Source organism: Hippocampus comes, unplaced genomic scaffold (genome assembly GCF_001891065.2).
Source record: "Hippocampus comes isolate QL1 unplaced genomic scaffold, H_comes_QL1_v1.1 scaffold176, whole genome shotgun sequence".
NCBI classification, from domain to species: Eukaryota; Metazoa; Chordata; class Actinopteri; order Syngnathiformes; family Syngnathidae; genus Hippocampus; species Hippocampus comes.
In genome coordinates this window covers 1,035,676-1,052,824 of record NW_017805826.1, presented here as the reverse complement: position 1 = coordinate 1,052,824, position 17,149 = coordinate 1,035,676, and the positions used below count along the sequence as shown (strand labels likewise).

At 39.7% G+C, this 17,149-nt stretch overlaps 1 protein-coding gene across 1 annotated transcript in view; it reads left to right on the top strand.

Annotated features, from left to right (window-relative positions):
- itpka (inositol-trisphosphate 3-kinase A) overlaps nt 1–12,115 on the top strand; it is a 24,427-nt gene extending 12,312 nt beyond the window's left edge. Inside the window, exons 2-7 of the mRNA XM_019887266.1 lie at nt 6,574–6,670; nt 7,170–7,383; nt 8,262–8,466; nt 10,032–10,133; nt 11,042–11,113; nt 11,436–12,115. Of these exons, the coding sequence (XP_019742825.1) occupies nt 6,574–6,670; nt 7,170–7,383; nt 8,262–8,466; nt 10,032–10,133; nt 11,042–11,113; nt 11,436–11,639 (894 nt within the window). The 3' untranslated portion in view covers nt 11,640–12,115. The remainder of the gene's footprint in view (nt 1–6,573; nt 6,671–7,169; nt 7,384–8,261; nt 8,467–10,031; nt 10,134–11,041; nt 11,114–11,435) is intronic.
- The last annotated feature ends 5,034 nt before the right edge of the window (nt 12,116–17,149 follow it).

The window sequence follows — 17,149 nt, the reverse complement described above, 5'->3', positions numbered from 1 at the left end:
ATGTGCGGAAAAACATCACAAATCCACATCCTTCATGGACACTCATAAGATCATTCGGGAGTGCCGGGGAGCGATTGGCCAAATCAGCCGATCACAATCAAAACATTATATGTGTGTGACTGACACAGTATGCAAGGGTGACAACGACAACGACGAGAAAGGCGCTGGTTTAGAAGATTTGTTGTTCAAAGAGAATTTTCTCGAATCCTTGTGGAGGCGTGTGGTAGAAGTCACTAAACTGGCAGTCTAAGATGGCACTGTCGTCCACTAGAATGGCAAACAAAAAAAATTACGTAGTGAGGAACAACATTCAGAATTTCATCTTTGTGTGAGTTCAAACACTGAATTAAAACAAAAAAAGATAAATGGTGGTGCGTGTTGGGTAGCTGTGACAAAAAGAGAACATTTTCTTCCCAGGATGTTACTGTTGGAGGAAAAAAAAAAGCACAGCGCAATTTTTTTGCATTGAATAATTTTTAAAAATTATCAAAAATATTACAGTGAAATAATTGAAAGAAATCTGTCAAATACTTCACAAAGGTGATTCAATCTTGGATGTTAAAAGAAAAGGAGTAAATATTCTTCCGAGAGTAGGCACCATTTAATTTTGTTGAGAACACACAAGTTAACTTTCATCCTAAATAATTACATTCATTTAAATTGCACCAAATAATTAAGATTGCACATTTGTTAAACTTGTAAATTTAAGATGAATGAATTAGGTCCAATGAGGTCAGATTTGTTGTGCTTGAAAAGGAGGACATTTTTCATACTTTTATATTATACTTAATTTCAAAAATACTCCCACTGACATTGTTACACAATCGTCATCAATCAATTTCTAAGTATGTAAACTCTGCAAAAATAATCCTGTGCTATGAAGTGCCACAACGCACAGAAAAGCAAAAAGTTGCCCCAATCCAGCTCCTTAAATGTTTGATAGTGTCCCCAAGTGATGATGCCACCAATAACAAATGCACTTACCATAAACAACGGGGTACACAGTGCCTCGTATGCCCGATGCGGGACAATGCATGTTCTTTCCATTCAGATACAAGTTCATCTCCACATGATCATACGTGATGCCCTGAGGATTGATTGTGAAGGGGTAAAAGATACAAAGTGTGAGAATCAAAACAAGCCAACTTTAGATAATATGTTGCGCCACCTTTTCCACAGTTCTGTGAAAAGAAATACCTCCTGCGGAAATATTTGAAGACACTGAATATTGCAAAAGATCTGTCAAACTTCATTTGAAAAGAGGCTGGTTTGATGGAACCCTTTTTTTAAATGCAAAACGGCGAGGCGACAACTGCACGCCCCCTTCTGACAATTTTGGACTTGTTTTGGGAAAAAAAAGTACACTAAGTAAATGCAACCATTGTGATCTGTAAATTGCACATGTGGAAACGAAAACACAATAGCGCTATTGAGACTGCACTTGTGAAGAAATCGCAGATTGCTCATATGATTCGAAACAAGATTTGCAACCAGATAAATTGAAATACCTGTTCTTTTTTGTTTATTGGGCCACAAATAAATTAGTCTGTTCCACGTGAGATCAAATTGGAGAAAATGTGGCCCGCAAACTAAAACGAATTTGACACCCCTGCTCAAGGGGTGATAAACTTGCAGGAAACCATCACCTGTTCCATAGTATGGATCGCAACTAGTGGATACACACGGTAAACATTAATTGTTCTGCCTGTCATTGTATGTTGCTGGCATGAATAAGAGAACAAAGATAATTTGTCAATGACAAATAATTGCTTTCGGACTTTGATTTTCGGGTGGGTTCTCATGACACCCTTTGTTGATCTCTCAAAGCGCATCTGCGCCGCGGCACCTGGGTTGGCAATTCCCTGCTACAGATGATGCCGGAGGTTAACAGGAACCCTTAAATGTCTCCATGTGGTTGATCTAAGTGCTGTTAAACATATTTTTGTTAAAAAAAAAAAAAAAAAAAAAAAACATGACCAAAACTACAGCCACACATCTTTGAAATGAATCATAATCCCACTGAATCAAACTAAATCGTTACATTTGAAAACGTACGGTACTGTTTTTGAGTTATATCGGACACTATTGACTCGGTATGTATCGAATCATCAACATGGTCAGGAGGGCTAGTTCTGTCCTGGGCTGCTCCCAAGACACTCTGGAGGAGGTGGGCAACAGGAGGATGCTAGCTAAGCTAAAAGCTATGATGGACAGTCCCTCCCACCCCCACCAGCCCGCCCTGACAGAACTAGGTAGCTCCTTCAGCCAGAGACTGTTACACCCGCGCTGCAAGAAGGAGAGATACCGCCGCTCGTTCCAACCGACTGCTGTCAGGCTGCTGAATAAAAAAATAAAATGATGTGAAAAACAATTGTAACTAGCACAGCCACCTTATCTCTATCTGTGAATGCAAACACTTTGTTTTTCTCCTTTCTTATTTCTACCCACAATCTTGCTGCTGGAGACTGTAAATTTCCCCAGTGTGGGACAAATAAAGGATATGTTATTTATTGGAGACATGCACACTCCGACAATGCATACTTGCAAATTAACGTTCCGTGTTAAGCAATCGCTCTGTCTGTATTCAGGAATGCATCCGTCATTCATCATCACAGTTAATGGTGACTGTTTTTAAGGTTTTTTTTTTCTTTTGGGTCCACTCTGGATTACTTCTTTTTACGCTTCAGTGACAGCAGGCAATGTTGTTTGGCTGAATTCTCCCTCCCTCAACGTTCCTCTCCACATCACATTACATTTCCATCACTTGTCATCAAAGGTAACAGCAGTTTACTTTTTGTAACGCTCGCATGACTGAAAAGTATATTCAACCGTGATGACGCCACAACATGAACACTAGAACAGGTTTTTGTTTTCTATTACGATCCCGTTGGAACCGTCGAGCCTTTTAAAGTTTCAATGTTGCTCTGTCCCTCCTTAGACACACATACTGCAGGTGTTGCGGGAGCGGCCTCAAGTTAAACACAGGCCGAGGGTGTCTGTGTATATGTTAATATCTTCTTGGTCGAAGAACATTTTTGTTTGTCGATGCTTCTCAGTCAGACCTGACGTGCTTTTATTGAGCACAATTTGCGAGACACAATGGCCACAAAGGGTTTGCATTTCTCTCACGATAGTACGAGAATTGCAAAGCTGACTGTGCTCATAGACACTGCGGTGCTTCGTCTTCTTTAGGTCAACACTGTCACCGTTAAACGTTACTCTTTCACTCGTCCTCCTCGCTTCTTCATTAAAAGGTCTGCGCTTGTCATTTTCTCTTCAACATCGTCAATACAAATGACCCGAAAGGAGCGCACATTCACACGGGTTTCACCATTCCTAGAGAATATAGAACTATCGCTTCAAAGGAAAATGTTTTCATCGCCTGATCGGATTGGAGCGACAGTGTTTAGTGCCCTTCTCCGCCCACACACACACACACACATTTGAAAGGCGAACATGGCATTATGCAATAATGCTCTTTTCATTTTTTCCCCCCCCCCCCCCCCTTTTAGCAAATCGAGCTTTGACATTTAACAAGGCACCGTTACAGGAAGTCAGTATCACTTACACATCACTATAAAGCTGCAGTATTTCATAAGTTAAGCGCTCAGAAGAGATTTATCATTTCTACTGCTTCCATGCTGAGTTTGTATCGCCCTGTCAAAGGTGTCAGCACACTTTAATATGGCAGATATTAGTCACAGAGCCTGTCGTTCTGTCTCGCGCCTACCTCTTCACTTTCTTTCCCTTGAATGCGAGTGCCTCTGTAGCCTGTGCTCGCAGCATTGCCATGGGCAACCGCTTGGATCAGCTCAGCTTTGTCAGCCTGGGTGTCCCACATGCCAGGAATCTCTGGCCAAACACAAAGAGAGCTGCAGTGCTGACAGGGAAAAACATGCCAAACACACCTTATCTAGCGACAAATCATCCGAATGCACAGTTGTAAATGACTGCAGTGGATTGTTTCGGGCTGAAGGATTTGGAAAAATATTTTAATTCAGAATTTTTTTCCCCCTCAGTATTCCAATTTGATGTGTTTATTTTTTTTCAAGGTCCCCTTCCCATGTAAGCAATAAATTAATTGGGGGTTTATTATGCACACGTTTTAGTCTTGTAGGTTAGATTTGCTCTAAAACAAAGGCAAATGAACGATGAATACAACACTTTATTTCCAGTATCCACTTCATCTGAGTTAACTTACCGGTAAACACCTGTAGACTTTTAAGCGTTGACTACAACAAATTTGGAAAATTCTACAAAACTAGGGTGGTATAAACATGAGTCAGTGTGTCATAAATGAGAAAACAACAATCAGGAGAAATCCATAGTACAGAAATCACGCTAGCTAATTAATAAATAAATAAATAAATACATAAATAGGCCCAAATGAAACATCCATCCATACATTTTCTGATCCGCTTTATCCTCACCAAGGTCGCGGGGCATGCTGGTGCCTATCCCAGCTGTTTTCAGGCAGAAGGCGGGGGACCCCCTGAACCAATTGCCAGCCAATCGCATGGCGCACAAAGACAAAAAAAAACCCATCCACGCTTACACTCACACTTAGCAACTATTTAGAGCAGGGGTAGGGAACTCCGGTTCCTCGAGAGCCATATCCTGCCTGTTTTTAGAGCTCTCCCTACTCCAACACACCTGATTCAATTGATCATGCTTGTTTCAGGCTTCTACAGAGCTTGCTGATGAGCTGTTCGTTTCAGTGGACATGCAGGACAAACTTATCATACCTCGGTAATTCAATTTTTAAGTGAGTTGATTTTTTTGAATTTGTCCAGTGTGTGCAAGTTGGTGATAACAAACCAAAATATGAAATTACATTGAAATAAGCAAATGCAATTGAGTTTTGAAGTTAAGGTAGTTACTTCAACTGATCCATGGTTATAAATGACCCCAGTGTAGCTCCATCTTTTGGCTTTTCTCATTAGAGTTACAAACAAGAGGAATGGTTGCCAGTCAATCACGAGACATGACTAAACAAACTAAAATTCATACCACACCTATAGACTCCAGCTCACCCATAACCCTAACTAGTGGATGGATCAACTAGACTAGAGTTTCTCTACCCAACCCTTCAGTTGCCTGTCATAAATTCAACATTGAAAGAAGCAATACCATTTTTGACCACTGTTATTTATGTAATGTAATCATGTTATCAATACTCACGCACATTAAAAAAAGAAAAAGGAAAATCTAGGTCATTGACAGACCAATAACTCATATGCTGGTGTGGTGAAATATTGCAATCATTACATAAATATGATAAACATAAATAATACACTAATGCAGCTGGTACATGCAGGTAGAGGAAGGGCCGAATGACTTAAAGCAAAACAAACAAAAAAAAAAAAAAACGCTAAATAAAACAAAGACAAATCCATTTGACTTTTTAAACATTTTGCATGTAGAAGAATTATTTGAGAAGTAATCAGTCCAACACAACAGCGTGCGTTTCATTTCCTCTTTCCATCACGTCGCCATAGCACAACATGACGTCCCCATCACGCCAGTGGAAGAGGAAAACATGTCAAAGTTGCACACAGACAACTGGGAATTATCTAGCCTCGCGTGTGTCACGTTTTCAAGAAGTGTGATAATGTCACTAAACATTTCAAACAGTTCAGCTCTAGCCACTTTTATTGCAGGGAAATAAAACAGGCAGTTCCCTGAAAGTGTGAAGCACCGCTGTGTGTCTCTGTGAAATATGCAAGCTGTCACTTTGTTTTCCTTGTGCCTGTTTGCATATTCGCACGTGTGACAAGAGAGGGACGAGAAAGCAGCAGTGAAGGAAGGAGTCCTCCAAACAAGCATATGAAATAAACATTTCTGCCAAGTAAAGCAGCAATTCGGCGCAGTCCGAAAAGAGAATTATGCCCCGAAAACGTTCGTCCTACAATTCTGCCGTTATAAAGACAACAATGCTTAGTTTTGGTTGCAGTACAGTTGTCATCTGCAAACTACAACCACAAAAATACACATATGACTCATTTAGTACCTCTGACTGTCAAAACAGAGCAATAGATTTTTTTTTTTGGGGGGGGTGGGAGATACAGCTCCCTACAGTTACAGACACAGTTTGCAGACAGCCAAGAAAGCCTCATTACATCAATGGTACCATGGGCTGTAGTTCTAATTGTTTGATTCAGCACACTGAGCATGCAACTATGAAATGTGTTAAAAAAATAAATAATTACACACTGTCATGTCTTTAGTTTATGTTCATGTCTGGTTTGGTTTAGGAAATTGTGTGACAATTTTCCGTACCGTAAGTAAACCCTCTGTGGATGATTGTGTGAAAATGACGCAAGTAGAAAAACAAAAGACACTCCCCTCAAAAAATATCGGACCATCCATCCCTTCATTTTCTGCATCTGATATTAAACTTGGGCAGTGATTTATTCTTCTTCAGGGCACTCTTTATGGTTGAGTTAGGGACAGACATTGTTTTCTGTGGTTCAGTTGCGTTTTTTTTTTTTTGTCTTCTGTCAGCTTTACAGCCTGTCTTTTTTTAAAATTACAGAACATCTTTTTGATTGTGATTATGTCTTTGTTCATCAGACCAAGCCATGGTGGAAGTTGAAGACTATTGTCCACTGGCCCTTTAGCGCTGCCCAAAGAAGAAAGCTAAACTGGGTGCAGCTTGCCGGTCACAAAGGTAAGGTTGGCCTACTTGAATCACTTCCCCTGCCCCAGCATCAGCTCCCCCACACCTCCATCCATCCATTTTCCGAACCGCTTAATCCTCACTAGGGTCGCGGGGGGTGCTGGAGCCTATCCCAGCTGTCTTTGGGCAGTAGGCAGGGGACACCCTGAATCGGTTGCCAGCCAATCGCAGAGCACACAGAGACGAACAACCATCCACGCTCACATTCACACCTAGGGACAATTCAGAGTGTTCAATCAGCCTACCATGCATGTTTTTGGAATGTGGGAGGAAACCACAGTACCCGGAAAAAACCCACGCAGGCACAGGGAGAACATGCAAACTCCACACAGGGAGGCTGGAGCTGGAATTGAACCCGGTACCTCTGCACTGAGAAGTCGACGTGCTAACCACTGGACTACCGAGCCGCCCCTCCCCCACACCTCCCCACCCTTAATGTCATTCCTAATCATAAAACCAGACTTATTGGAGGCTGAACATGTGATGCCAGGTAACTTCAAAGCGGCAGACGAGGGCAGCATTCTGAAGAAATTTTCTGAGAATGAGGTGCAGTGCTTTGAAAGGCTGAGAGGTGACGCTCTGCTGCCGTTCGTGCCCCTTTACCACGGCGTGGTGGAGAAAGACGGAGAATCCTTCATACGCATGGATGATCTGCTGACAGCCTTTGACCTTCCAAATGTTATGGACTGCAAGATGGGAGTAAGGTAACTAAGCTATGTCTAAAGGGTCATTTCTTTCACCTATTTTCTTATTTTAAATGGATTTAATGCAAACATTTGACTATCATTTAAAAATATTGACAGTAACATTTCATGCTACTGTAGTATCTACAGGAGCTTGTCAGTTTACAGTGAACCTATGTTGCCAAGGTAACGCAAATTTCGGCAGAAGTCTATAACCCCCATAACGCAGTAGTATAGTCATAGTTACAAGAAAATATGAATTAAAAATTATCTGTGTGTGTGTGTGTGTGTGTGTGTGTGAGACGTAGAGAATGGTATGTTACAGTATGTTCTGCTTAAAAGTAAAGTGCTCCTATAAGGGAACACCTGTTCAAATTGCACACTTTATTCTTGACTTCCTCCCACAGCATGATGTGCAAGTGCACACAAAATATGCACAAACAGGTTTGCCCCCTTTACTTCCCTTTTGTTAAGGAAAAGTCTTCAAAAACTAAAGTACCCGTCCACACGCGAGCTGTGCGGCGGCACATTTGCATCACATTCACACACTCGGGGTGTCCCTGGAGACTCCCCTTTTGTTTGTTAACCACACACTTTCAAAACCGCTCACTTGCACAAACACTGTTGAGCACCGTACGGTAGAGTTTCCTCTCAGCTTCCCCTTGCAGAGTGCTCTACAGCTCACAAACTGAAACTGAATAGTCACATGTGCTTGTTTACAGCCACAGTATCGAGGACAAAAACTCAGTCCGAGTGCCAATTTAACAAAAGCATCGCTAGTCTTGTCAATAAAACAGGGAAGTGAAAGTCATGCACGCCCTGAATGTAAATAGCCTCTGACATTTTGGAGTGTGGCCTTCAATGCCGATGGCGTGTAAACATTCTCCTCCTGCTTGTAGAACCTACTTGGAGGAAGAACTGGTTCGAGCGCGGGAGCGGCCCAAGCCAAGGGAGGACCTGTACAAGAAGATGGTGGAGGTTGACAGCGAAGGCCCGACCGCCCAGGAACACTCCCAGTGTGGCGTCACTAAACCTCGCTACATGCAGTGGAGGGAAAGCCTGAGCTCCAGCAACACCATGGGCTTCAGGATAGACGGCATCAAGGTACACGTAGGCGGCCACAATATACCGTATTGGCCCGAATATAAGGCGGTGTTTTTTGCATTGAAATAAGGCTGAAAAAGAGGGGGTCGTCTTATATTCGGGGTCTAGACATTATACCCATTCACGACGCTAGATGGCGCCAGATATCAATGAAGCGAATGCTGAACTTGACTCCCCAGGCCAAAGTGAACCCCTGCCACGAAGAATAAAAATAAAAATAGCGGTAGCACGAAGAAGAAAAATAAAAAATAGCGGTAAGAAGGAAAAGAGAAGAAAATAATAGAAGAGATAACAGAAAATGGAGAAACGTAGTGACAACCTGGAGAAACGTGGGTCGAAGATCGGCCAGGTTAACCGGCAGCTGAGGAGAAGTTATGATGTAATTTACATTTCAAAAACCAGAAGCCATTCATTTACGAATGTGATTGCACTTTAGATTTGAATGAGGCAAAATAACATGCTTTTTCTCTCAAATATATTGTTATAATCATTTGTTTCAGATGTAGTGTAATTATTTTCTGTATAAAAATTAATTTGGTGTTCAAAAAGTCTTTTTTCAAACTTGAGTCTTGAAAAAGAGGGGGTCCTCTTATAATCAGGGCCGTCTTATATTCGGGCCAATACGGTAGTCCTTTGTAACACACTTTGTAACCTCACAAGGGTCACAGGGGTGCTGGAGTCTAGCAGTAGGCGGAGTACATCCTGAAATGGTTGCCAGTCAATCGCAGGGCACATACAGACGAACAACCATTCACGCTCACAATCACACCTCGGGACAATTTCGAGTGTCGCATTATTTTGGAATTTGGGAAGAAACCGGAGTACCCAGATAAAACCCACGCTTGCATGGGGAGAACATGCAAACTCCACACAGGAAGGCCGGAGCCAGAACCGAACCCTGCACCTCTGCACTGTGAGGCCGACGTGCTAACCAGTCGACCACCGTGTCGCCCACATGATAACCTTGACTTCATAGGCGATAAAAATACTCATACGATTCAACATATTCACCAATAATCATTGTTGTAGCCATGAAACACTTAAATAAGGTCATTTGATGGGGTTGTCTTTCCAAATGCGTTGCAAACGACATTAATGCAACCTGGTTAACATTCCTCCATATCACCGCTGTCCCTTTTTTTCCCCCCCTGCCAATCAAGATCTCAATTGCAGAGGTTTGAAAAAATCAAAAAGTCTAATTTGACAAAAAAAAAAAATCTGTTTCCAAATGTAGGCGCCAAATGTTAAAAGCAATTAGAAAAATAAATACCATACTCACCTAAAGTTGGCAATCTACTTAAGTACAGTAACCATTTGACTTTCAAACGAAGCACCTTAAGTTGCCCCATCTAGGTCAAAAATGTATTTACAACAAAGCTCATCGTGCTAAAGCTCATATTAAAGCACTCGAGTGCTTTTCAGATCGAAACTTCATTTGTCAACGGAATCTTCTAAATCAAGTGTCTTTTCTGTTTTTCTCAGGTCGAGTCAAACAAATCATTTGGAGCTTTGCCTGACATGCATGCGTTCACCGTAACCTTATTGTGTCTTTTCCTTGTGTTCAGAAATGTGACGGCACGTGTCGGACCGACTTCAAGAAAACCAGGTCGGAGCAGGATATCATCGAGTCGTTCAAGGACTTTGTCGGTGACAACGTCAACATTATAGTAAGTAGCAGCAAACAAAGATGAGAACACTGGAATATTGCACGCAAGGACAGACGCGTACAAGGCAACCCTGATAAAAATAAAAGCTACAATACAATGGAATTATTATTCTTAGGAATTATTTTTTAGTAAAATTTAAGATCAGAGTGAATTTAAAAAAAATGAATATAATTATTGATTACAATTTATATATCACTCAATGAAAGTGAAGTCAGTGGTCCTGGGATTTCACGACATGAGAGTCAAATGTAGTTATCGTCGAAAGTATAGTAGATGACATTTTTCAAGTGTAGCTCATGTTGTGGCTGGCGAGCGTGTGTATACGTGCAGGATGTGGTTGCACATCTGCAAACATCTGTTACGCTGTGGAAGAAAGTAAGTGAAATAAGCCAAATCATACTGTTTGACCTGCGTTAGCAAACTGGCAGAAGGATTCCAAGCACAAAGAAAATATTCACACACTTCCCAAATATCGATGTGTCCACATCTGCTTTACGTCATACTGTATATAAAGTGTAATTAAAGGGGAAGCTCCAAATGCGAATACAACCATCACAATGATTGACCTCCAAGTTCTAATTTCAAAACAACTATCCCATAGGGAAAATTGTCGTCTTTTTGGCTCAAACTGTCACAAGAATAAAGAAAAATTAACCACTATCATAAAGTAAAATAAAGTAAAACTACTCAAGTAGAAAGGAGGAACTCTTGGTAATATTAGAATGTCAATGATTGTGTTGCTCAATGGCCAGATGCGTTCTTTTGCATTTCTGTGTTCTATGGCTATCGCCACACTTTTACTCTCTGGTCTCACTCATACCCTCTGCGATACTGTCACATTAAACTGCTCATGACAAGTTTAATGAATGTCATGTGCTTATCATGTGCATGTCTTGATTTCTTCACAGCAGTCCTACCTGAGCAGACTGATGGAGATCCAACAGGCGCTGAAAACATCGGCGTTCTTCAAGCAGCATGAGGTGATGATGAGAAGTAGTAAGAGCGAGCTTGCAAAAGGGCTTTGGTCATTTTCGGTCCACTGCACCATTTCACAATCTATATTGTCAGCAAAATAAGTTCATTTGAATAATTAAATCATTGGTTAATTGATTCATTGTAAAAGTTAAAATGGAAATTTTAAGTTTGAAATTGGAATGAATTAAATTTCTGTAGGCATTTACTCTTTTCCATCCATCCGTTTTCATTCCCGCATCTGGTTGGCTTTCGTTGAACAGTCTGTTTATTATTGCACTGTTGAGTTGCGCGGCCCCATAGTGAGAGGTGTCGTTTTCCCTCCTCCAGGTCATCGGCAGTTCTCTGCTTTTCATCCACGACCACACGGGCAACGCTCAGGTGTGGATGATTGACTTTGGCAAGACCACCGCGTTGCCGGAGGGCCACGTGCTGAAGCACGACGTTCCCTGGCGAGAGGGCAACCGAGAGGACGGATACCTTTTGGGCCTGCAAAATCTCATCCGCACCATGGAGGCCCTAAGCAGCGAATGAGTCTGGCTTGGAAAGTGGACATTGCAAGTGGGTGAAAGGTCGCCAGGCTTTTAATGAGCAATGAAAGCGGACTGAGGTTTTTATGTCAAAGGCAGCAGGTGTGCACACCGTGTGGCCAAAAGTAAGACCCAGCGACAAAATACAGGGTTGAAAGTACATAATTATCCAAAAGGGCTTGGCAAGAAGAACAATTAAGATTCAGTTTATGTAATTTGCCACGAAGGATCCAGAGAACTAGTTGGTGAGCAAACAAACTGACAGTTTTAATTCAGCCTTCATAACATACGACAAAAAGAAAACAGTGTTCGTTTGAAAATGGAAAGGAACCATCTGCTCATGTTTTTCATGTAACATTAAGTTTCCATTTCGAGCACGACCTCAGTTTCATGACCTCAACACTGTTTTACAGAGCTCTACAATCCCTGCTAAAAGTTAACCTAAATTTTGTGGCTTTCGCTTTTTTAGTCTTTTTTTTTTTAACTAAATTCTGGTACAGACTTACTGGAGCGAGTAGCAAGTTCTGTTGAGCCTTGTTCAACATGTTTTTGAGAGAACTACAAAAATAATTCTAACGCATTGAATAATTCATCAATGGGCAGGAGGAAAAAAAAGAAAATGTGTTCATTCTCAAATAAAACAAATACGAATATGAAAGTCCAAAATAAGATTCAGGAAAAGCTTAAAGCATTGACTTGACCAAAACAAGAAACAAAAAACAGCCACTGGGATGGGCAACAGGTCATGAGTGAAGCACGGAACTAAATAGAAACAAATCGACGAGACAACAAGAAACACCTGCACATCACAAAGGTTTGGAGGGAGCTGATAGGTTAAAGCATGGGACCGAATGAAAAGTACAGGTGAACCCAATAACCAAGCGTGACACCAGACAAAGGAACACAAGGAGAACGCGAAATAAAATTTCAAACCAAAACCGAAGTCAACAAAGACAGATCATGACGAAAGTGAAGGGCATCAATCTAAGTATCATTTCGATCAATGAGAATATTATTTCGGAAAACACGTTTAAATTTGATATTTAGAGCAGGACGAGAAATTTCAACATTGGGCTACGGGGGCTTCGTAAGTCTGTCAGTTACTAACTCTGCCATTAGGTAGCGCAAGACCACTTTAATCGTGCTTTCCCAGACGGTGATCAACGGGAAACATTATGGTCATTTAAAATGTATTTTAAAGCAAAAACCCAACAGGGTTTGAATAAAATATGTACCAAATCTTTAAACATTTATATATTCTAACTGAATGTCAGGAGCCTTTCGAGTTTTCAAAGGTAATCTGATTGAGTCAAATTGTTTTATTTCTCATATTTTCTTCAACAGTGTGTCATGATTTGACAAATGTCTAAAAATACTATTAATGAACACATTGATTTAGGCATATTCAAATGGCTCAGACGAATGTATGTGGGGCTACAGTAAAGAGGGAAATGCTGTTGATTTTTACCTTTTAACAGTAAAACACTATTGTGGCATCTGATGGGTTCGCTTGCATTTATTTTCTTTCTTTCTGCTTCTTTCTTGTTTGGTGAGGAATTATACACAGAGTAACTACACACAACAAATACACACGATTAAGCTCTGTATATGTTTATTAACTTTGGGCACATTTTGGTTAGATGCAAGTGTGAAAGACAGTTACATTGCATAGTGTTTACACTCAGCAAATATGACAACTCAATGGAAAATAGAATGCATAAACCGTGTTCGGCAACGTATGGGGCGGGGGGCATTTCGAGGTACACGCATATGGACATGCAATCAGAGCAAATTTGGGCATTTTTCTTCCTTTATGATCAAAAATCAGTAGAGGCCAGATTATTTCATTACCTGTATGTTAGTGTAAGATTATCCTGTGGTATGAGGTGTGTTAGACTAATTTCTGCTCCTCGATATGCTTGGAAACGACATAATAGATGGTCAAAGTGTGGTCAAACCGAGTTGTTCCGCGGCACGTATATTGTGCCCTGAAACGGAACGAACAATAGCCAGTTAGAAAGCTCACTATTTAAACAATTGGTTGTGTTGAGTTTGTAAGGTGTCGAAAAAGTCATTCACAATTAAAATGACAATAGTTTGCAACCGCCATATCATTATCAAGTAAGGGAACATTTCTTCCTTTTCATATAGGGTACTTTTCTACTAAGTGAATCACTGAGAACTGGAGTGGGCTAAACAATGGTAACCTCGTCTTTAAATTGAATATAGGTCTAAATCAAGGTTTAGTTTCAATTTCGATATTTGGTTGCCCTCATCACTTTTAGTTTGCAAGACATCTGGGACAACTCCCATTTCTACCAAAATTGTTCAGCAATAACAAATAATGTGTATTTGTCCCACTATCTATGCCGACAACGTTTATGACAGAAAGAACAAATAAATGATCTATCAGATGTCAAAAGGTGTGAAATTACAAACTTAAAATATCTGCCATGGCTCAATAAAGGTTAGGAATCATGATAAACATCTACTACGCGAGTTAATTTCACATTTAAAGTGTTTTCCAAATGGAGCTCTGTGAAATTCATGTCAAAGGAAAACTCCATAATCCGAGACTTGCAGGAATCCTCAGAATTAAATTTCTTTGGTGAATGCAATGGGATTCACAGTTTACGTATAGTGGATGTTTCAGAAGCCTAAATGGGAGAACGGCCGCAAGACAGGTAAGCAATTAATTGACTTAAGCGCAAACAGAAGAATATGCACCTAAAAGTCTAGAGCAGGAACATAATGATTTTTTTTAACTTGTCGTGTGGTGTCTGTCACATATTAAATATCCTTTTGTGTATACCCCACTTAACAAATACACACTTGCGTCTCAAAGCAGACAAAAAGTACAACCTGTATACATATAACCCATTTTGTAAAAATACAGACACTTATAGGTGCAGATTATTATTGATTGCTGAGGAACAATTCACAAGAATACTCATATTCAACATATGTTGTGCGAGAAAGGACACACGCACACGAATGGAGCAGCTCATTGTCCATGTCACAGCTGTATAACTCCCTCTGCTGAGTAAACGTGGCTACTACAACTCTTGTCGTAATATCCAATGGCAGTGATTGACTTCAAATAAAAGTGCAATATATACAGTATGCATTTATGAGAAGTTTAAATCAAATTAAAATGTTAGTCCATTGTATCGAGTTCAGTATAAAAATCATCCAATACTTCACAGCTGTCATCTTCTGTTTTGAGTAAATATGCTAAAAGCTAAAACAACTTCATAACTACATGCTACACCGAGTGAACATAAATGAGCACAAAAACATATCTTTCCTTCAAGTGGAATATCAGCATTATGTCAAATATTTATACTTTCTTGTAGTCATTAGCTTAGCTCGGCTAACTATCTTAGCTTAGCTCCTGGACTCCCAAAAGGAGCTCATCGGGTTTAGTCCAGCAATTTGAACAGACTTGTGTTTAAAAAAAAAAAAAAAAAATTGTGTGTGTGTGTGTGTGTATATATATATATATATATACAAATGCACGCACACACACGCAAATGTGTGAGAAAAAAAACCCACTGAAGTGGAAATGTGTAAAATAATTGATATTAATACTGGTAAATTAATTATCATTATCAAGTTTTTATTATTCAGAATGAATTTAATTATACTTAATCAACTAATTAGTGAATACAAATGATTATTTACAACAGATTATTTATTGAGATCAAAGAACACAAAATGAAGAAATACATGTTTACTACCAATTTTCGGCAAAAACTGGTGGCACCCTGACGTAGGAGTAGGACTGCAATTGATTAATTGATTGAAGTTATTTTTTTTTCTTCCCTGTATTTAAAATCAGAATGTTATTTCAAATTGACAGTGCAGAAAATGTGCAAACAAACTGATTATGATTTAGTTATTGGTTTGGTCCATAACATGTCAGGAAATAGACAAAAAAATGATATTATTTTACAAAGTAAATGTTTGCAAATGTCATATTTTGATTAAAACACAAAGATAATCAAAAAGAGACGACAGAAATATGAGAATATTTACTGTTGAAAGGGTAAAATTCCAACAATTTGGAAAATTTCTGGTTAAACAAAGTCTCAAAGCGATTGCTCAATTGTCAAAAACAATTGTCGATTAACCAATTGCTGCACCTCTACTTATGAGTCTACTCCGAAATGTTTCGCTAACAAATAAATTTGAGGTACGAGCAAGCTTCGAGTGAATTGAACTCATAGGTCAAGGTACCATAAAAGTTGGCCGTATGTGGCCCGTGGGCCAAGCCCACGTGAGTTAAAATTTAAAAGCCAGCAAGAAAAGCGCTACATGGTGTACAAACCGCTACATCGTCATCATTAAGTCGTCGCCTGGACAACATTGCCAAAAATGAGGCACGCTTTCTTTCTTCTTTCAAAACCATCTCTGTATAGAAAAATACATGTTATTGCAGAAACTATAAAATCGGGTATTTTTCACATTATTCCTTCAGAACAAGTCCCAAAAAGTCTTCTGTGAAACCTGAATTTTTCTGTTTTTGTCGATTCAAAATTCCAACAAAGCAAAATGCTCTGAGGTTCTTATATTGGACACTCCAACATCCAAACCACTGGTCACAGTTGTAAGTGCCAAAGCTTCCCGGAGACAAAAAAAAAGAAAAAAAAAAAAGTTGAAAATATTTCAGCATTTTGGAGACAATGTGACCAGAATAAACACAATAAGGTCAACTTGCTGTTATACTGATATTGTCCTATGTTGCTTTTGCTCCGTTCTCTTTTCTCTTTGTCTGACCCCTTTCAAACATTCAAATGAATGTCCAGTAAACATCCATCTTGCTCCAAACAACAGGGGGAGTACTTGTATATTAAAGTCCCCAGTTGCTCAGTAAAACTGTTCAAATATCAAAAAGGCATACACTGTACATATCCACCGCACTGCGTAACCAAGCAGCCAAACGGGACAGGTTGAAAAAAAAATAAAAATAGAAAGGAAGAAATGAAAGACTCCTGCTCTCTGAATCCCAATGCAGAGGAGTCTCCTTCCAGCATTGTCATCATCAGAACCACTACATGAGCTCATCATTTACTACCTGGCTGGCACAGTGGATATAGAAAGTCAGTCAGAAATGGCTGAATGCACCTCTAAATGTATTTTTGACTCTGTTTTTAAAATGTGTTTACGTTTGTTTTCAGCACATCAGGTCTTTGAGTTCATTTTTTTTTTTTAAGTCTAATTTATAAAAGCTTGCGCAGTACGGATTTTGCCATAGGTTGTAATTTATAGTCACGTTTCAGAAAAGAATTCTACCGGATGCTGAACCTACCCCTTAACTCATAAGTGTTACTAAATACATAATACAGGGTCAGGCAAAATGATCTGACAGATTTGTAGGTTAAATAAAAGGCAAATAAGCTAAAGAAAGAAAGTGTTTTTATTTTCAAAAAGTACATATAATGCCATTCTGTTTTATGTCATTTTTGTTTCTTTACTTTATTTGCCTTTTATTTAACTTACAAATGTGTCAGA